Consider the following 23308-nt stretch of genomic DNA (forward strand, 5'->3'; position numbering starts at 1 on the left):
ACTTTTGCTAATTGAACTTTACTCTCTCTATTTCACTCATCGTACTTCCAATTTTTTTAATTTACTCACTTCACTCTATAGATTTGAATTTTTTTATCACTCTTCCGTTAAATGATTAAACGATGTTAAGACATTATATAAAATTTAGTGAGTAAATTGAAAAAAATTGTAAGTATAATAAGTGAAATAGAAGAGAGAGTAAAGGTTATTTAGCAAAAGTGTAATTTACTCAAATATAAAATATAACGTAGCAATAAGAGTTAATAAATGTTAAGCCTTTTGGCAGCCGACTCATTACTTAAACATGCAGAAAACAAACAAGCACAAGCAAATATATATCAATGAAAGTGGACAATATCATATTGACAATACTGCATTTTAGGGTGGAAAATACTAAATACTCATCCAATATAAAAAAAATAAAAGGTCTAATCATGTTTTCAATCTTTGTACTATCCAAATATTTAAAATGTAGTCACTCTAATTTAAATTTAAGTATTTTTCACCCTTTAGAGAAACGAGTATTTCATTTTAAAGGTTTTTAGTCTTTGTTTAAATGAAGAATTATATTTTTCACCCTTTTGAAAAATTGCAAATTTCATTTAATATTCTTTTAGTTATCCATTAATATTTGATCAATTGATCGACTATTTCAGATCAGATTTTATAAAGACTCGTTAGGAGAGCAATATTATCGACCTAACTATTCCATCCATAGAATTTCTAATTCTAGTTATCGAAAATTTTATAGTTTTATCTACGCACAAACGTAAATTTATAATTTCACTTGATTACGTACATAGCACGTGAAAAGTTTTAATAAAAATAAATAAAATTATTGAATCTGAAATCTCTGGTTCTGAGTTCAAGATTATAAGATTTTAAAAAATTGAGCGAGTGTTGATATTTATCTTTTATTTGTACGACTTCCATAGCACTTTATATCACATAATCCAATTTAGTATGTATCTTTTGATGATATATGAATTAAATCTTTAAGTATAATAATCAAATTTTAAATTATTTATCTATTAGTTTAAATAAAATAATATAAAAAATTATTATAATTTTTAAAACAAAATTAATTTATTTCGTTCTTAACTTGAAAATAGATTAAATTTCTATTACTAAAAAAGAGCGAGACTACATGCGGACAAAAGATATTAGTTAGAAGATGGATTTATAGAAGTTTAGGAGAGAAAAATATATTAACAATAGTAAATACAAAAAATGAAAGCTTAAAATTTTTATAAGACGGTTATTCTCATTATCCCTCTCGATTCATCTTTGAACGAGATCATTAATAATTGATTGATTTAGTAAGATATTACATTAGGATAAAATTAAAAATTCGAATTATAATGTGATAAATGAAATAAATTAAATTAAGAGAATGAACCTCTCTATAATACCTAATTAAGATTAATGGATGGAAAATACAGGTGAATAAGAAAAAGAGTGGGACCTATTGGATGCATTTGGGACGTCATCTGAAGCAACATGAAATTTACAATGAATAAGAGTAACGAGTACGGTTTAGATTCGCTACTATAAATTCCCTTGTTTTTTCTTTCATTTTCCCTCACTGTTTTGTCTCAAAAAAAAAAATCAATCTCTTCATTCATTTATAAAAACTTTTAATAAAAAACAAAATCTAATCAATCAGATCTCGCCATGGCTGCAGAAGAGTTGCAAGAGTCCGAGGTTATATTTTCCGACAACACCAGCGACATTTACGCCACACATCGTCACCAAGAAGACGATGACGGCGGCTACTTCGATCATCCAGCAGGAATCTCCATAAACGCCGGCGTTTCGACACGTAAGGAAAAATCGAAGAAGAAGGTAGCTGCCAGTTCGCTTCCCGTCAGCATCCCACGCCATCATGGCGGAAGTGTTTTCGGCGGCGATTTTGAGGAGGAAGACGAAGAAGATATGGAGGAAGGTGAAATGGTGCCGCCGCACGTGATATTGGGGAGGAGAATTGCCGGGAAAGTGGCGTTTTCCGTTTGCACCGGCAATGGAAGGACGCTTAAAGGGAGGGATTTGAGTCGAGTTCGGAATTCTATTCTTAGAATGACTGGATTTTTGGAAGCATGAAAACCATAATCAAATAATTTGTCCATTTCCTTTCTATTTTCATTTCAAAATTTCTCTTTTGATTCTTAACTTACATAATCAACAACTAAATTATAACTTAATTTTCTCTGGGAATCTGTTGCTTTCGTGCAATGATTAGACTCTGAGCAGCGGCACCGCCATGATCAAAAAAGGAAAACACAGCTGGAGCTTTTGTCTTGAAATGGGACAGAATGCCAACAGGAACAGCTGGTTGTTCTTTGATTGAGAAAGAGAAGAAAGACACAGTAAAGCAAAGATGATAACTGGGTTCATTGGTTCATTGTGAGAAAAGAACCCAAAACAGAACTCAACTAGCTATTTCATTATATTTTTTTTTGGTAATTAAACATCAGTTTCTCATACATTGTATTGGTTTATAGGATTGTTTTACAAATACATATAAGATTTGAAATTAATCAGTATGAATATGGTTTAAAATTGATTAAAAATACGATCGCAATCATTTAATAATATGATCCACCATGTATCATACTACTATGAATGTATAATCTTAAAAACATCACTACAGTTAATGGATGTTAGATACATCTGTCCCTTCTTGCTCTATTAACCCCTTCTTATAAAATATGGAACAATTAAAAATTATGTATAATATATTCTCACATTTCTATTAATTATGTATGCATGAAAATAAAATGTTCTTTATTAAGTTAAATGTGATTACAAACTAATATTTATTTTAAAAAATTAATTATTTTACAATAAATACTCAATCATTCTTGTTATAGTCGTTGATGTTCGAATCTGAAACCTCTAAAAATAACTATCATTCATTTAATCAATGAGATAATTTGATTTATACTAAAGATAAAATGTTAATTTCATTTAATGATGGATAAAACGAAATAAATAAACATCACAAGCACCCATGTCCACTGTTAAATAGATTAATTTTTCAATATATATAATATTAAAAAAATTCAAGTTTTACCCTTGGCAACCATCTACTTACAACATCCCATTGGCTACAATCTGTATTTAATTTGATTAGTAAAATTAAAACTTAAATAATTTCATGTACATTAAGCAATTTTAAATATGATTATATTATAATATTATAGGACTGGCTTGAATATTGTAGGATAGGATGATAGGCTCAATAATTTGGGCATGTGATTTTCAATTCTTATTAATTACTCCACAACAGATAAGCATTAGTTCACTTTTGTCCGAGTAAACTATGACAATTCGACGATTTCGTACTCATACTAATATGTATTTTCAACATCATTATATAGTAGACATATTCCATATAGAATATGAAGTAATATTTATTAAACATCATTATTAAGTTACATACTGCAATTGCATATTACACTCCACTGTTTATTTATTTTATTTTTGTTGAAAATCTGGATGACAACTGTACCAAGGTGAACTAAGCTTCGAACCCAAGTGTTCATGAATTTGTGGATAAAAAAACACTTTTATACGAAATATTATTAAATTAATTTATTAATCAGACCTTATGTTTTTCATTAAAATAATATGAATTGGGTAAGGATGAAATTGACAACGAAGCCACGTGTGAGATCAGCTCACGTGGGCCGCATCATAGCCGTAGATAGGTTAAACACAAATCTCACCTTTTTATTATTATTTTAATAAAAATAATCTTTAATTAGTATTAATATTTGAGCTGAAAGTGCGTTAGGATGCAAAATGGATTATTTGCAAAGAAGTTGACTAATTAAATTCAATTTGTTAAATCAATTGGGTAAGAATTTAACCTGTTTGTTATAATTATTAGAAGGATTCTACCATTTTAATTGCATTTTTTTAATTGGATTATTTGCAAAGAAGTTGGACATAAATCTATTTAGATTAAATTATAATTTCAGTATTTCTATTATGTTTGAATTTCAACCTTAATTTAATTTATTTTCTCACCACTATACAGGGAAGGAGCGACCCGGGATCCACTGTCCTCCAAATTTTTTATTATTAAAAAATTATATGGTAAAAATATTAAATTAGGACTCTAAATTATAGTTTATTTTGATTTTACTCCTATTTTTTAAGTTTAATTTTGTCCTCCTCATTTTCTATGATTAATTATATTTTATCCCTTTTAAGTTGGAATTCCAACTTCAACCCCACCTCTATAGTATTATTATTATTAGTCGTACTAACTGTCGGAACCGTTTTTCGGGTGGGTCCGAAATTGGGCTTCGACTTGGATTAAACGAATTGGAGCCGCCACCGATTTTTATTTTAAAACAATTGGGTTGATTGTATACCTTATTTCTTACCTAATTTGCATCTTACCAAAGATGTGTCGGTTTCGAGAGTTTGTTACAGTCAATGAAGGGTTAGCACCCTTGAACTGCCCTTTCGGTACTACGTAATTTCCAGTTGTCCAAATTACTTACCCCTGATGGATTCGAAAGTGTACCCTTTAAAAAGTCGAGAAATGTGTTAAAATAAAAGTAATAAAATAAAGAAAATAAAAAGAAATCAAAGGAAAAATAAAAGGAAAAAATGAACTAAAGAAAATAATAATATGTACATATAATAATAAATAAAAAAAACAAGAATAAAAATAAAAATAAATAAAAAGATAAAAAAAATATAAAGGAAATAAAAGTAAAATAAAGATAACGAAATAAAGAAAAAGACAAATAAAGAAAAAGATAAATAAATATTAAAAAAACTACCCCTTCACTTCACCGAAAGTGAGGGGGAAATTTTGGTAAAAAACAAAAAAGGGACCATATATATATATATATATATATATATATATATATATATATATATATATATATATATATATATATATATATATATATATATTTAATAAAATAAGTAAAAAACAATAATAAAAGAATAATATATATATATATATATATATATATATATAAATACTAGGTAAAAAAAGTAAAATGTATACACATAGAAACGTATAAATAAAAAAATTAGAGAGAAAAAAATAAAAATAAAATAAAATAATAAAATAAGTAAAATAACAAAGAAAGAATAAATAATACACATAAATAATGAAACCCAAGCAAATAAAAATTAGTATTTAAATAAAAAAAAGGAAGGAACAAATATTTGTATATACAGTAAAATATAGAAAAATAAATTATATAAAAATATGTATATATATACATAAGTAAAAACTAACAAAATAATAGTAATAAATAAAAAACCAAATAAATATATATATATATATATATATATAATTAAATATAAATAATAATAAGGGATTAGCTTAAAATAAAAACAAAATCGGGGGCCACATTGAAAGAAAAATTTGTGTAAAAACCGAATTTTGGGAAAAATAAATATTTAAAAAACATGGGGATCAAAATTGTAATTCCCCCTCTTTTGTTTAAAAACACGTGGGTCGAAGGGGGCAGGTCGGGTCACGGGCCATCCGGGTTGGGTATAAAACCCATTTTTCACAAACACATTCATTATTTTCCATTTTACCCAAGATGAGTCAAATCAAAAAATTTTAAATCCTTTTATGTGTTCTTGAGGTGTTCTTCTTTTGAAGAACACCACCGCAATTTTCCAGAAACCGGCCGGCCACCGCCTCGCCAACTACCGTTCATTGACGGTGGTCGGAAATGGTTTTTGTATTTTTTTAAAAGCTCTTTCTTCCCTCTCTTCAAATATCAAAGTGATTTTTCGAAAAAAACGCCTTGGGGGAGTAGATCTAGAAAAGAAGATTCAAACACCCCCTCCGGTCATCTGTGATTGGGTTTTAAAATGAAACAGACTAACATACAAGCCAAGACCCACCAAATCCAAGGTAAAAAATTATACCTTTTTATTTTCTTGCTCTCGAATCGGTTACAAAATACTTCGATCCACTATTTGTATAATTTTTTATGTATTTCGCGTTGTATTTGTGTGTAAAAAACAGTGGTGATTACATCTTATTTATAGCCTAGGATTTGCTATTTTAAGTATTTGATTCCTAGTAAAACTCTAAATTTGTTGTTTGTTCTCTTGTTAGTGGTGACGCTGCCGTGAAACTCGGACGTGGCTTTGACCGATCGGTTGAGGGGCATGCGACACTCGACTGGACGAGAGATGATGTTAGGGTTTCAAAAAAAACTAACCGGTTCGGGTGCTCTATTGGACCGGTTTGGGTCTTCATTCGGGTTTGATGGGTTGCTCCACTAGATACGGGTTTGGTGTGTAATGAGTTGTGGGCTGCTGACTTTTGTAAATTGGGCTTCTGATCTTGGTTTTTTTTTGTAATAGACCTAAAATAAATAAAATAAATGTAAGTATATATCATATAATATAGTTTGCAATAATAATATTAATTAAATTGGGAATGGGTGGAATTCGGTGTCTTCGACTGCCCCTATTTGCTTATTATCGTGTAACGAAAATAGAGCAAAGATTAAAAGGCACAAATTTCGTCCATATCGAATATTCTCTATTGTAGAGTTGAAATCCAATGTCAAAATTGGTTTGTTAATTTGGATTAAATCTCGAAATGACTCTCTCGTCGTGAGTTTGAGTTGAACTGGAGACTTTCTGAGCACGATATCCTTCGTTGTGAAGTTGAAATTGAACTCAAAGCTTTTGGAAAGTGACCTCTGAATCGTCTTCTAGCTCAAGATACTTCGTCATGAAGATGAAACTTGACCTGAAGACTTCGGTGTTGTTGTGTTACGGATGACTCCTTCATCGTGAAGTTGGGTCAATCCTTTGGGTACGATATTATTCGTCGTAAAGTTGAAATCGTAGATGGCTCCTTCGTTGTGAAGTTGAGCTTTGAATTGGATATCCTTCGTCGTGAAGTTGAAATCCAATCATGTGTAAGTTGTGCTGTTTCGAGTCCAATATCTTTCGCTGTGAAGCTGAAATTGACTCTAAATGAAATTGGAAAGCTCATTCGCTATGAAGTTGAGCTTTGAATTGAATATCCTTCGTTGTGAAGTTGAAATCCAATCTAGAGATGGATGTTGCTTGTGGGCACGATATCCTCCGTCGTGAAGTTGAAATCGTTGATGACCAATTCGTTGTGAAGTTGAGCCTTAAATTGGATATCCTTCGTCGTGAAGTTGAAATCCAAGTATTGTATGTTGCTTATGGGCACGATATCCTTCATCGTGAAGTTGAAATTGTGGATGGCCCCTTTGTTGTGAAGTTGAGCCATGAATTAGATATCCTTCGTCGTGAAGTTGAAATCGTGGATGGCCCCTTCATTGTGAAGTTGATCCTTGAATTGGATATTCTTCGTCGTGAAGTTGAAATCCAATCTAAATATGAATGTTGTTGGTGGGCACGATAACATTCGATAACATTCGTCGTGAAGTTGAAATCGTGGATGACCCCTTCGTTGTGAAGTTGAGCCTTGAATTGGATATCCTTCGTCATGAAGTTGAAATCCAAGTATTGTTTAAGTTGGCTTTGAGTTAGATATCCTTCGTTGTGAAGTTCAAATCCAATATCGAGTAAATTGTGTCGTTTTGAGTCCAATATCATTCGCTGTGAAATTGAAATTGACTCTGAATAAAACTGGAAAGTTGTTTGTTGAGTCCAATAACCTTCGACGTGAAGTTGAAATTGACTCTAAATGAAACTGAAAAGTTATTTGTTGAGTCCAATATTCTTCAGTGTGAAGTTGAAATTGACTCTAAATGAAACTGGAAAGTTGTTTGTTGAGTCTAATATCCTTTGCTATGAAGTTGAAATTGACTCTAAAAGCTGCAAAAAATGATGAATGTGATGCTCTTAAGTATTTCTAAGATGAATGCAATATGAATTAGCTCTTGTTTTATCTCCTGGGTGGAGTCTCGTGCTTTTTTTGTCGATCTGGTCCTTGGAATTGAGCATGCCCCATTTCTTCTTGGGTTGCAGCCTTCCACATTTGAGATTGTCTTGTTTGAAAATATTTTTTATTCTTTTCTCTTGTTTTAAGAGGGGAAAATATAAGAATTCTGTAAAACATTGCTCCTTAATTCAGGCTTGCAATCGAATCGAATCATAAACATGAGTTCAAAGCATATCAAAGGAATCAATAGCTCTTTTAATGCTTTCAGAGTCATAGCTCTTTGAAAAATATATGAATTGATGAGTTGGCTTCTAAGGTTTCAACCATAAAAACATCATTTTTTCTCTGTCATTGCAACATGCCTTTTTCTTGGCTAGGCATTTTAATTGGATGCGGACAAAATGACGCAACTAGCATGATCAATTACTAGACCTTCTATTTCGATACTTTAATCTTCCATTTGTTCAAGCTTCGTGGGCTCTTTTAACAAAGGTAGTGCAAAAATATTGGTCTAAAAATGGAATTCTTTAGTGCTCGTGTGAAATTGACTATAACAGGTGTTCCTTAACTCCCTTAGTCCATCATTACCAAAAATTTCTTTCTTAGATATATCTGATTTAATTTGCCATTGTCCGACTAGCCAAATCCATAAAGCCGTGGCGTTTAACCAATTGCTTTAGAGGGACAACTTAACATTATAATCACTTTTATCTGGTTAACTGAAGGTTTCGTCTTGTCATAAAGTCTTCGGCCTGACAATAGCAGTGGAGCAAACACAGAATTGCCAAGTGTCCGAGCAATGTCATGGTTTGAACGCAATCTATTCATAAAGCCAGGACTCTCGAGTTTCCTCTATAACTAATTGCCTTAGTGGAATAGCCCATCGTTACGGACTAAATTTCTTATGATTGTCAAGAAGAACCTGTTATAGTTTAGGTGTTTGTTAAAAGTAAAAAAATTAATCTTTAGAGTTCAATTTCCAAGCAACTGACCTAAACTAGATTCACATACTCTGCTATTCCATCTGTAAATATCATGACCGTCATTGAACGTCTTAAACAAAAAGTATAGTAAAGTCATATGCGAAAGATGTCCCATGTTGTTCGCACCTATGCACACCTAAATACCAAGCCTCTTTTTCTTTCCCTTATGAGATGAGAATGATATATTGGTTATTCGCAAGAGAATGGTACGATGTTTGAACGTATCTTCTTAGGTAGGGTCAAATTCATTGTTTACCACTTTTAAATCATGTTACATTGTCAAAGATCTGTAACTCTGAATCATTTACAGAGTTTTTTTTAATTCATTCGATATTCAAAGAATCACACGTTTGCAAATTTGATTTATTGCTTGCCATCTTTAAAGTGACATAAATTTATTTAAATGTCCTTAAAAAACTTGAGAAATGATGAAAAAAAAAATCAAACAAAGTAATGCAAATGATGAAATGATCTTCCTCCTCACTTGGATGCCCCGAGTTGTTGAAGTCGATCCGGTTCTTGTCACGCATCTTCTGCACGATTATCTTAAATGCGTAACAGTTCTTAATAGTGTACCCCGGGACACCGCTGTGATATTCACAATGAGCATTCTCATTATACCACATAGGGTATGGAGGATTCATCGGTTCCACCATATATGGTGACACTACGTGGGTGTCAAAAAGTTATTGATAAAGCTGTTTGTAGGTCATGTGAATAGGGTCGAAATGTTCCCTTTCCTTCTTAGGTTCTCTCTGATTTTGTTTAGAAGTACCTGACGGTACAGCTGCAGTGATTTTTATGCCAGAGATCATAACACCTTTGTTGGCACTATAGGTGTTAATGTTGTTGATCTCTCTATCTTTCTTAATGGGAGGCTTCTTGCTTGATTCATCTCCCTCTATTTTGTCTTGTTTTATGACCAACTCGATCATTTTACCGGTCATAACTAAGTCTGAAAAGATCCTGATGTGATTGTAACCAGGTGTCCGAAGTAAGGGGCTCTCAAAGTCTACACAAAGAGCTTCCTAGTTTCCTTTTCATCTAAAGGTGGATGAACTTGCACAACCAAATCCCTCAATCTCTGTGCGTATTGTCAGAAACTCTCATTATACTTCTTCTCCAAGCATTGCAGGATAACTTGGTCTGGTCTCATGTCATTAATGTACTTGTACTACTCCAAGAAAGATTTGGCTAAGTCTTTCCATGTCTTGATATGAGATTGGTTCAACTGATTGTACCATTGGATAGCTGAACCGGATAAGCTCTCCTGAAAGCAATGAATCAGAAGTTGATCATTTCTCACATACCCTGTCATTTTTCGACAGAACATCATGATGTGAGCGGAGGGGCAACTGTTTCCATCAAATATTTTGAATTCCGAGACTTTGAACTTTGGTGAAAGTACCAAATCCGGGACCAGGCTAAGCTCCATTGCATCTACTATGTAGTAATCATGGTCATTTTGACCATTTTCATCTAGTCTTCCAACATTTTGATCTTCTCTTCCATCTTCTTTGCCTTATCTTCCTCATCAAAATCTAGGATATGGTAATCATTCAGATGATTGTCAGGGTTGGTTGCAGAAGTTTGTATCTTTGCAACAGATGAGGATTTCCCTTTTTCTACAGATAAGTCCCCTTGCAATCCGAGTAATATTCTGGGTGAGATAACCATCTGTCGGGTTAGTGGTATAGCTACCCCCTCGGATGAACCTGCCCCAGGTGCACTCGCTTGATGTAGACCTGATAACTTGGCCATAATTTGATTGACCAAAGACTCTTGGCTTTTCATTATTGTATCCAGAGTACTCAGACTGCTCTGGTTTATCTTATCTTCTAGCTCTCTCTGTAACTTCAACATATTTTCCTCAAGTTGAGCAATTTTTACTTTCATATTCTTTTTTTTCAAGCGGGTGTTGTATGGATGGGGTGTGTCCAATGCTTGAGGTGGTGTATCCAGTATTTATTCCCTTTGATGAGACATTCTTCTATTAGTTAATGTGAATGCAAAGAGATAATAACAAAATACAAAATATGTCTAAATGTATGATGTATGCAATGTTTGAGGCATTGATCCAAAAATGTGTATGTTATTATAAATAATCCTTATTGGGGACAAAAGTGTTACGTCTTAGAAGACAAAAACATTTTAAAGGTATAGACGTCGAACAGCTTCTAACAGGTTGATTCGTCTTCCGTCTTTTTTCTATTATCATTTGAATGCCTTGTCGAACTGTTCTAGCTTCTCTGGCTAAACCGTGCAAGTGACGAGCTGCTTGCTCCAAAAAGTCTCAAATGGATTCATCTCTTGTTTTCACTCTCAGTTGAATTTGTTCCCTAACGAAAATTCCATTGAATCCCTCCGTCGTTAAGAGTTATCTGAAGTTTATTTGCTTGCTTCTTGAATTCGCCAGTAATGATATCAAGCTTAGCTAGGGTTTCGTCATCTTGTTCTCATAGTGAGGTAAAGATAATAATCAAAACAATCATGAAAATAAAAGATCTTACCCCACATGATATCTGTCCTACCCCACATGCTTATTATTCCTACCCGGACATGATCTCTATCTCGTAAGTTGATTTTAAACTAATCCTAACCGCATAGATTTCTAGTTCACATGCTTTAAATATAAAATAAGACAGAAAATGAATTCAAAATAGCCTTGGGTTTGAAATGAGGTTTTGAGGTAGGCTCTAATTCCCTGTCGTCTCTCGATTTAGGTTCTAAAAAAAGGGTACCCGAGTTCTCCTTGCTGGTGCCCCTTGGGCTTGCCAGACCCTTAGTCCTAAGCCCATTACAAGCTTGTGTGGACTAAGTTAAACTCAAGAGGACACATTCCCTTATGTCTCTGCGGTGAATAAATTCACACAAAGACATAAGGTATATGAATCCCGAAGGCTACTTGCTAGGCCTGTGCGGAGAATAAATTCTCACGAAGGTGTCGCTTTCACTCCCATTTAAAAATAGGGTTTGGAGATCAGGTATAGAGCCTTAGGTGAAAAAAAATTTGTCAAGCTGAAATCATCGAGAGAAACCGTCAGTACAACTATTTATTCGAAAATATAATCAAAAGTAAGTAATAAGGATTAAAAAGTTACCTTAAAATTTAAAATTATAATTTTTATTAAAAAGACAACTGGAAATTACCTTAGCCTGACTCACTTACCTGTCCCCAGCAGAGTTGCCAAGCTGTCGGGACCGTCTTTCGGGTGGGCCCGAAATTGGCCTTCAACTTGGATTAAACGAATTGGAGCTGCCACCGATCATTTATTTTAAAACAAATGGGTTGATCGGATACCTTATTTCTTACCTGATATGCGTCTTACCAAAGATGTGTCGGATTCGGGAGTCAGTTATAGTCAAAAAAGGGTTAGCACCCTTGAACTTCTTTTCGGTACTACGTAATTTCCAGTTGTCTTTAATTAAGAAAATTATAAGTTTAAATTAAATGGTAAAAGTATGATCCAAATTACTTACCCCTGATGGATTCGAAAGTGTACCCTTTAAAAAGTCGAGAAACGTGTTAGAATAAAAATAATAAAAATAAATCAAAGTAAAAATAAAGGGAAAATGAACTAAAGAAAATAATAATATGTGCATATAATAAATAAATAAAAACAAGAATAAAATAAATAAATAAATAAATAAATAAAAATATAAAGAAAATAAAAGTAAGATAAAGATAAAAGAAATAAAGAAAAAGACAAATAAATATTAAAAAAAGGGTAAAGTATAGTAATGGTCACTGAACATTTCTGAAGCTTGCATTTAGGTCCCCCAACTTTTAAAACTTGCAATACAGACCCCCAACATTTATTTCATTTGCAATATGGTCCCCCAACTTAAATCACTATTAGAAAATTAGGGTAAATTATATAAATGGTCATTGAACTTTTCAGGCACTTGAATTTAGGTCCCCAACTTTTAAAACTTGCAAAACAGTCCCCCAATAATTTTATTTTCTTATTAAATATTAATGTATAGAAAATATAAATGATTCAATTTATATTTAAATGTATGAATCATTTATATTTTTGATATATTTTATTTTTCTTGTATAAACTAGTATTTAAAATATGTTTATATTTTAATCAAAATATTTCAATATACGAATAAAAATATATTATATAAATGTATATTTATATTTAGATGTATAAATAAAAAAATATTCATATATTAATGTATGAATCATTTATATTTTTGAATATTTTATTTTTAATAAGAAATTAAAATTATTAATTATATTAGAAATACTCAACTTAAGATTATATATAATCATGAATTATAAATATGAAAATATAATTATTAAATTTAGTTTAAAAATATATAATCTTAAATTTATTCTTTTAAAATATTGTATCAACTAATATTTAAAAAATATATTAAATCTATCAAACAATTTATCAAATATAATATTTTTTATTGAAAAAAATATAATATTTTCCCATCATTTATTGCTTTCAAATTTTTTGCCGAAGTTCAAATCTCATTATTTCCATTTTCCATTATATTCTTTTTTTTTCTGGCATTGGTCATACTATTAGTATATGTATTATTGTATATCTCTTAACACAAACGATGATGTTAGCTTAGTGGCTCCACCCTGTATCTTTCATTTGCGTGACTCAGGTTTGAGTTTGCCCAAGACCCAAATTTTACTTCTTTGTAACTTAATTTTCTTCTAATTAGGTGGTGACATGTGTCACCAATAACATATATCATGATCATGTGTTAACACATGTCAGATCCTGGTTAAATGATTAATTTATTAAATTTTATTTAATTTAGGACCAAATTGATAGCATATATAAATAATTAGGTGGTGACATGTGTCACCAATGACACGTGTCATGATCATGTGCTAACACATGTCAGATCCTAATTAAATGATTAATTTATTAAATTCTATTTAATTTAGGACCAAATTGATTATATAAATAATAAAGACTGAATGTATAATAATGTCAATTCCTTTTAACTGCCACTTCATCATTTGTATCAATTGGTAACGACTAGTGGCTTAGTTGAAACAGTTAAATAATTATGTTGTATGATTGATAAATTTAAAAGATATATGACAAAAGTAAAAAGGGCTAGATAGTTAAGTTGTCAACCTAGTAGTTTACACTTTTATTTATACGTCAAAATAACATTTTATAAATTTAAAATTCGAATTATTTTCAACATCTTCTATATCCTAACTACTTTTTTAATTAAAAAATTTCTTCAACAGATAAGAATTATACTATTATATTTATATAAAAAATACGTATCACATGAAATAAGATGAAATTAAATAATAATAAATCTGACATAATTGAATTTAATTGAATTATTTTGGAATTTAGGGTTTAGAATGAAATTGAATTACTTTGGAAATTGGGGTTTAGAATGAAATTGAGGACTATTTTGCAAGTTTTAAAAGTTAGGGGACCTAAATTCAAGTGTCTGAAAAGTTCAATAACCTTGTATATAATTTACCCTAATTTCTAACGGTGGTTTAAGTTGGGGGACCATATTGCAAACGGAATAAATGTTGGGGAACTGTATTGCAAGTTTTAAAAGTTGGGGGACCTAAATGCAAGCTTCAGAAATGTTCAGTGACCATTACTATACTTTACCCTAAAAAAACTACCCTTCACTTCACCAAAAGTGAGGGGGAAGTATTAATAAGAGAAAAAAAGGGCCCCCTATATATATATATATATAATATGATGTTTAATAAAATAAGTAAATAATAATAATAAAATAATAATAGATATATATAAAATACTAGGTAAAAAAAGTAAAATATATACACATATAAACGTATAAATAAAAAATTAGAGAAAATAAATAAAATAAATAAAATAAGTAAAATAACAAAGAAAGAATAAATAATACACATAAATAATGAAACCCAAGCAAATAAATAAATAAAAAAGGAAGGAACAAATATATGTACATACAGTAAAAAAATAGAAAAATAAATTATATAAAAATATGTATATATATGCATAAGTAAAAACTAACAAAAATAATAGTAATAAATAAAAAACCAAAGATATATATATAATATAATTTAATATAAATAATAATAAGGGATTAACTTAAAATAAAAACAAAATCGGGGGAGAGATTAAAAGAAAAAATTGGTGTAAACACTGAATTTTGGGAAAATAAATATTTAAAAAACATGGGGATCAAAATTGTGATTCCCCCTCTTTTTGTTTAAAAAACACGCGGGTCGAAGGGGGCGGGTCAGGTCACGGGTCATCCGGGTTGGGTATAAAACCCATTTTTCACAAATACATTCATTATTTTCCATTTTACCCAAGATGAGTCAAAACAAAATTTTTTAAATCCTCTGATGTGTTCTTGGGGTGTTCTTCATTGAAGAACACCACCATAGCTTTCCAGAAATCGGCCGGCCACTGCCTTGTCGGCCATCAGCCGCCGTTCATCGGCGGTGGTCAATTTTTTTTTTTTTTTTGCATTTTTCAAAAGCTCTTTCTTCCATCTCTTCAAATATCAAAGTGATTTTTTAAAAAACGCCTCGGGGGAGTAGATCTAGAAAAGAAGATTCGAACACCCCCTCCGATCATCTACGATTGGGTTTTAAAACAAGACAAACTAACATGCAATCCAAGATCCACCGAATCCAAGGTAAAAAATTATACCTTTTTATTTCCTTGCTCTCGAATAGGTTACAAAATACTTCAATCAACTGTTTGTATAATTTTCTTTTCGGTATTTCGCGTTGTGTTTGTGTGTAAAAAACATTGGTGATTACATCTTATTTATAGCCTAGGATTTGCTATTTTAAGTATTTGATTCCTAGTAAAACTCTAAATCTGATGTTTGTTCTCTTGTTGGTGGTGACGTTGCCGTGAAACTCGGACGTGGCTTTGACCGATCGGTTGAGGGGCATGCGGCGCGTAGATGGATGAGAGATGAGGTTAGGGTTTAAAAAAAACTAACCGATTTGGGTACTCCATTGGACCGGTTTGGGTCTCCATTCGGGTGTGATGGGTTGCTCCACTGGATACAGGTTTGGTGTGTAATGAGTTGTGAGCTGCTTACTTTTGTAAATTAGACTTCTGGGTCTTGGTTTTTTTGTAATGGACCTGAAATAAATAAAATAAATGTAAGTATATATATCATATAATATCGTTTGCAATAATAATATTAATTAAACTGGGAATAGGCGAAATTCGGTGTCTTCACTAACTATTTTGATTAAAATAATGACGAAATTTTCTTAGAAAAACATTTGTATAATTTAGGGTAATTATTTATTTAATCGTCCTATTTTAGTTATTTAATTATTATTTTTTAAAAGTTTCATACATAACATTTTGTTTTGATTATATTTTGATCATACCGAAACGTTTTATTATGTGTTAAAAGAAATATATTTTAAAAATTCTCTTTAGTATTTTAATCAAAAGAATTACTCATGTTAGGAGATTATTTATTGTTGTTCAGGTCGTATGTCTTTAATCCTAAGCGACTCACGGTGTACTGTTTTTTTTGTTGACAATGTTATTGATTGTGTGTGTACTCTTTTTCTCCATATAAGATTAGAGAAGTTATTAACGAGACACGTAAATAGACTTAAGTGTATGATTTAAATATTTCTAATAAAAATATTGATTAGAAAAAAATATAAAAGTAGAAGAACCAAATCATTATTTTAGAATAATACATGGACTAGATCATAATTTGACTATTTAATTGTAATTCAGATATAAAAAAATTATTTGCGAAGCTAATGAGATTTTAGTCATGTTAGTAAAGATCAAGACTTTTAACCATGAATTTCTAAATTTAAAATTCAGAATTATTTTGATTTGAGTCGAAATATACTTTTTTTTAATGATAAAGGAAAACCAAGCTAACAAAGCAGTAAAACCTATTTCTAACAGCCAATTAACCATGACTATCACAGAGCCTTTCATCATGTAGCAGAAACATCCCTGAAGCAGCGAAGTTGTTTGTCCGTGCCCTCTCATCCCAAGCATCTCGTTTCATCGTCCACGAGAGCAGCCACTCCCACAGGAGGTATCTGAAATCGATGAGCACCAAATTCCAGTCCCCAAGCCAACTTTGCCACCTCATTTCTTTCTCTTGGAGTTCAACTAAATTGCACAGTCCAATCCTGCTCCAGCATCTCCACTATGTGTGGAACCATTGGAAGTAATCGATCCATAGTTATGCCTTGTTCAACCACGCGTAAGACTTCCTTGGAATCCGTTTCAACATGGATCCATTGGATACCCATCTCCCAAGCCATCCGTAGTTGCTTTCAGGAAAAGAAACAGACAAATATACCATTTTTATGAATTCTCATTTGACCTATCTTCAAGAAAAAAGAAAAGAAAAGAAAAGATAATAAAATCACATAATCAAACTATTTCAATTTCCAGAAAGCAAAAGAATTCATGGAAGATGCTTTTTCAATTCCACAAGAATAAACCTTCATGCAATATATATTCCAAGCAATTGCTTTGAGGAAAACGTTGCTATCAAGCACCCAAAAGAAGAGGAGGAGGAAGAAAAGAGAGAGATACGTGCCGCAAAGCATTTCTTGTTTGTTGGGCTACTCAATATCATTGGAATGCACTCTGGGAACCATTCTTTTTATTATACTTTAACGTCAAGGTTTCTGTTAAAACTTATAAACCTATCAATGGGGGAAAACTGGTTTTTGAGAAACTTGTTGACACCAAATACAAAGCCTATCCTTTTGGTTTTGGCAAAGGATTGTTTGATTTGGGATTAAGAGAATGGTTGCACGTAAACCTTGGAGTTTGGATATAAAACTTGTTTTACATTGTCTTTTAGGAATGGATTTATTAATTGAGTGATTAAAATAAGACCAAATAAAACATTAAGTGAGTAAATTAAAAAAAATTTAAACTTCAATGACCAAAATAGGAGTGAAACAAAAGTTAAGTGATGAAATTTGTAATTTACCCTTCTAACTATTCAGTATCTCGATTATAGTAGGCCGCCGGTGGGTAGAAAACCACCAGCACCGGAAGCTCACGGCCAGCATCTTGCAGTTGTAACGATCTCATGACCAGTATAAGAAAAATGTACAGTATTATATTAGCCAAGAATGTAATTTTAATGAACAATAACAATTGTAAAACCAAACGTTGCTGCCATTTTCTTCAGTCAGGAGAGCTCCATATAAATGAACAATAACAATCCTGCTGCCTGCAATGCCGGGGAAATATTTTTCCGAAACTTAAAATCTCCGAGATGCCAATGTGGCCTTCTTGTTTTTCGGTACATACGCAAACTGGTTAAGATCTACAGCAGCAGATGACCTTCAATGGATAAGACCAAGTATTAACGGATGAAAGCTTGGAAATATAAACTTTAAATAAAATTTCTGCAAGGATAAAGATTTAACTCTGTTTACCTATTGATACATGTGTTCTGAGCATATTTCAAAGGGGCTCGAAGACCACTGGCACGAGAACCGGGTGATGAGAATCTAAATGATGATATTACTGAAACAAATCTTTCCATGGATTTCTCTGCTACGTTTGAGTAACGGCCTAAATGTGAAATGTTGGATCCAAATTTTGCATCTCCAGCTTTCGTCTCCACAAACGTTTCGATATTAGGATCATGATCACCTGCAAATGAAATAATTAAAAGGTAAAGACTCCTAAATCGTGGTGCCAAAGTTGGACCATGACAGCCATATAAGTTTAGCACTAAGCAAGATTAGTTTATCAATCCATAATGAACATCAGATTTGTTCATTATGAGTCATTTTTATTAACAGGTACCAGTATCATCATGGGATGCATCCATGTAGATTTGCTGGGGATTCACATTTTCCTGAAATAAAAAGGGCAAAATAATTTAATCAGGAAACACAAGAAAAAGCAATAGTGTGGATTCTAAAACCTTAAAAAGAAAGTGAAGGCACTGACCAGTTCATCATATTCAAGCGAGGATTTTTTTCTTTTCAAAGCCGTTCCTTTAAAATAGTTATTCCCATAACTATCAGGAATGCTAGTCTCGGGGAACTGAATGGTATTATCCTTGCCACAAAAGTTTACTCGTTTATCTTCTTGGTCATTTGTGTCAACTTGCTTCTTGTGAAAGTACCGACTTCTTACAATGCTCTTTTTGTTATCCGTTATTGTTTTACTTTTAGACGCATGTGCAAGAGTACTATAATTATACTCATGTGAAGCTGGAGAAGGTCTATGTGTTGGCTGATCAGATTCTTGCGGCAACACAAGGTCTTGGCTTCTAATCTCATCCGGCCTGGCTTCTATATCCATGAACACACAAAGTAAGCATTTAAATGGTAAAATTATAGACCAATCTATCAGACATGTATTTTTACCAGGATTTGGAGATGCTGCATACTCAGAAAGCTCAGAAATGAAGACATTTTCTTCCTGCAGAAGTTGAGGCAGAAAGTGTAAAAAAAATTACAACTATTTAAATGAACTAAATGTAACTCTTACTCGCATCACTCACAATGTTGTAAGTATTCTTTGAGTCGAGTGAGGTTGACAACAGGGTATTGCAAGAAGCATCCTCTGCAGTAACGTGTTTGTCAGGACAGATAGAAGCATTAGCTACCATACTTGACTGCTTAGGCGATACCCGAGGGGCCTTGAAGTTTCTTTTTGCTTCAAGAGATGCAAAGCCTTTAATTGTTATGGAACAACAATTTACAAATAAACAACTAAACGGCTTCATGATAACTGAATAATGTAATGCAATTTCCCCCCTAAATATGTCATAAATCAAAAGCTAGGAGAAAGTAACATCAAGGGATACAGAAATAGTTGGTCAGAAGGTTCTTCTGCACAGGCAAATCTAGCCTTTTCTTTCACTCTCAGGCTTAAAACTTTTCAGCTGTAAATTTCTGTCGGGCACCAGCTGAGAACTATCACCGACACCCTGTTGAAGGATCAAGTAGTCAGGAACAATCGTCAATTAGTAGAAATGATGAAAGGAAAATATAGAATTCAAATACTAAATAGAACAATTACCGGAAATGGCATTTGCGTAAATGGATCAAGTTCACCTCTTGCAATGCCTTGAGCTATTTGTTGAGGTATCGGCGTATTCCAAATTAAGGTTTATCAAGTGTTTATCAATAGAGACTAATAAAAAAAGTTTTAACTAACCAGATGATTTATTAAGGATATGGGCCTAAAAAGTCCAACTCCAAATCATCACCAATGTCGTCGGATGTGTCAGATAAATGTGCAATATCTTCAGTGATTGGATCATAGACTCGTTGGCACTGAAATGTTAATATCGCTTTCTTGAATGATTCTTCATAAAAAGGAGGAACTGAAACAGTGCTGTATCTCAAGTGCTTAATCACCTACCAGAATTTTTTTTAAAGAAAAAAAAGGAAACAGATGAAAAGATCATCACTAGGTGGATAAGAGACAGTATGCAAAAAAGTGACAGAGACATAAAGAAATAGTATAATCAAAGAGAAGAATCTCTTGCGTTAAAGATATTCAATGTATCGGGAACATTTGATAGTGCTCACCTTGTCATAACTTTTGAACTTTTTAATCAGAGCATGGGCCCTTCTCAGACCCATTCCTGGCAGTGACTGCAAATAGTCACAACCGCTAAGAATACACATCTCGAGCAGCATCTGTTTAGTGAATCCGGCAAAGCTTAGCTCCTTGTTTTGCCGTAGCATCGAAGACTTGAACTCAACACCTTGCCCAAACTTATCCATTTTAAAGATAACCTGCATTAGATAAAGTATCATAGAACTTTAAAATCTGAAAGATGGATAAAAAAGAATTTCTCGTAAACATTGAAGAAACTGCAGTATGTTGTTGAAAGTAGTTAATAGCTACACAACTCACTCTAGGACAGCCAAAGGGTATAAGATCAGAGTCCTCGGTGATTACTGCATCGACCTGTTTGCTGATAGCCAAGAAAGTCATTTGTGCATCTGCCTCATAAGGTGCCACAACATAACATATATTCTCCCGCTTTAAGACCTTCCACAGTCGACCATGTCAAGAAAGAAACAGCAGTATAACATAAATGGACCATTTAGCATTGATTCCTTCTAGAAAATGTAACAAGATCTCCTTCAGAATTTGTTACTTACCATGATTAGTTTGTGTGCAATTGAGGGTGAAATGTCAACAGCTTTTTGGTAGCACTCATAAGCAGCAGTAGAATTTCCACATAATTCATGTTCAATTGCTCGTGCAAGATTTTCCTTCCTTGCCCTGCGTTTATGAGGCATGGAACATTTCTTTAGACCATGCTAGGAGATCATGAATTCAAATCATCCGACATTCAATAATGGAGTCAATCAGACTATATATATATCATATCCCCTGGCATCTATACAGTAGAGAGGAGAATCACAATATAGAGCTCCCAAAAAAGGCAGGTTGAGTTTGTACATTCTTAATTAGTCATTTTATTTAGCAGTTTATTTGCATAAATAGAAAGCATTCATGTGACATTGCAGAGCATCTCAGAGAAGATAACTTCCTCATACAAAGAAAGCACTTGATTTTACTTGCAGATGTATCAACAGGACCTATCTAAACTTCTTATTTCAGGTTGATCATACAAACCAGGTCAATGTGTTGACTGGGTGAAAGCACAGACAATTGGTAAGAAGAACTTAAGTGACAATACCTATGCGAAAACTGGTTTTAACTTTATAATACATCCATGGATCAATCTGGACCCAAATTTTCAATGGGAAAGCAAGAATGATTGGTAATAACAACTTATAAACAGGTCGGAGAACTGAAGCAGAGCTAGATTCATAATCGAGCACACCAAATATGCATTAAATACATAACACCTGAAGTGAATAGGCAGTTGACATAAAAAGAACAGTGACAAATAATTAGGACTACCACATCTTAAGTAGCACATCCGTTTGGTAGTTGGATATGAAGGCAAGACCAATGCATTCATATTTTCGTGGAAACCAGAATCATGTTTAGCAATTCAGGAGAAAAGACATCTAACATACCTTGCTCGCTTGTTCTCTTGTTCAATCTTCATTGGAAGAAGACCTCCATCAAAAACAAGAACCGGTTTAACACCATGATGTCGTAGCAAATTTACCCTATGCATACAATACTCAATGTGCCTAGTGGATCGAATAAACAATGCACCCATGTTAGAAAGGAAAAAACCAAAGGAATAAACCTTTCCTTCATCCACACCATCTTTCGTCGTTAAACAAAGTGAACTAAACTCATAAAGCTTTGATTTGAGATGAAATGGAAACTTAATACATTTTATGCCTAAATTTTGCGTTTTTTTACAACTAAAACTACATTGCAGAAAATCCATTTCTATTTTACCTTAAATTTTCCTGAATAAAGAATGAAAATAGAAATAAAAAACCATTGATGTAAATAAAGAAAACAAAAGAGGCATGCTTTCGAATATTTTAAAATAACCCATTAATACTTTTCATCCAAAGAAAAAGAATGCAACTTTTTTTCAGGCTAGTAACATCATCCAAAGAATACGCATTAACCCTTTTTGTCCAATAACTCCGACGAAAACCCAACGATTATGTTTTTTTATTAAAAAAAACTAAAGATAGAAAGAGAGAAGGAAACCTGGAGGTGGGTAATCCTTTACAGAGTTCAGTACTGCAAGACAAGGCTCCTTTGTGGAGCCAAGAATAGGTGTCGATAGCCACGCAACAGCCCTCGAGCTCCTTGATATGGATTGGTACCATAATCGATTTCAATAGAGGCAAAAGCCCTTGTATTCCCATCCCTGTAGCTGATTCGGTGATGGCTTGAATCTGTAACAATGGAGAGTAAACGACCAGCGCCTTAATCTTTCACTGTTAAAAGCATATTTGCAGAGAAATAGAGGGAAAGATTTGAGGTTCAAGGAAGAAGAAAAATGTTAATAATGGCCCAAATTTTGGGCGGGAAAATGTTTGGGATTATTTCACGGCCCAAACTTAATTTTGAAGGGGTCAAAGTATAATTTCATAATGGCACTAAATTAAAATTTCATACTTTAAGATACTATTGAAAAAATAATAAATTAGATCTTATAAATTTAAATATTAATTAAATTAATTATTATTATTATTATTATTATTTACAAATGAGAAACAAATGCTAATTTACACGTCCAACAGGCGTATCATTTCTAAGTAGATTCTTTATGTCATCAGAAGGCTGGTGTAAGATTGTGAGCCCTTCCAATGTGGCCTAAATGAGCCATGGCATCTACGGCCCCATTCGTGCCTCTGTAGATATGTGAGAACCTGACATATCACTGTCGTTAGAGGAGATGTCGAATTCTCCGTACAATTGCTGGTTCGTTACTCTGCCCGGTGGATGTAAGAATGTGCATTACCTCACTGCCATCGACCTCCACTTCGACCTGTTTTTCCCCCCGGTACCACGCTATGGTAAACACATCCAAAACC

General features: G+C 32.6%; 2 protein-coding genes across 2 annotated transcripts; one reads left to right on the top strand and one right to left on the bottom strand.

Annotated features, from left to right (window-relative positions):
• Positions 1-1600: 1600 nt before the first annotated feature.
• LOC120172917 lies at positions 1601-2136 on the top strand. Its single transcript, XM_039180246.1, has one exon. It carries the CDS (start codon positions 1675-1677, stop codon positions 2098-2100), a length of 426 nt encoding a protein of 141 aa, XP_039036177.1. The 5' UTR covers positions 1601-1674; the 3' UTR covers positions 2101-2136.
• Positions 2137-17962: 15826 nt separating this feature from the next.
• On the bottom strand, positions 17963-22749 carry LOC120172912 (exonuclease 1-like). The gene is given in 15 exon segments (XM_039180245.1): positions 17963-18188; positions 18284-18503; positions 18660-18711; positions 18807-19153; positions 19229-19283; positions 19366-19538; positions 19672-19716; positions 19719-19794; positions 19887-19959; positions 20046-20227; positions 20402-20625; positions 20726-20870; positions 20984-21107; positions 21875-21994; positions 22476-22749. Coding segments are annotated over 15 exon segments (2079 nt in total). The 5' UTR covers positions 22637-22749; the 3' UTR covers positions 17963-18106.
• Positions 22750-23308: the final 559 nt, after the last annotated feature.

This window comes from Hibiscus syriacus, unplaced genomic scaffold (assembly GCF_006381635.1).
Source record: "Hibiscus syriacus cultivar Baekdansim isolate YM2019G1 unplaced genomic scaffold, ASM638163v2 tig00111917_pilon, whole genome shotgun sequence".
Classification (NCBI taxonomy): domain Eukaryota; kingdom Viridiplantae; phylum Streptophyta; class Magnoliopsida; order Malvales; family Malvaceae; genus Hibiscus; species Hibiscus syriacus.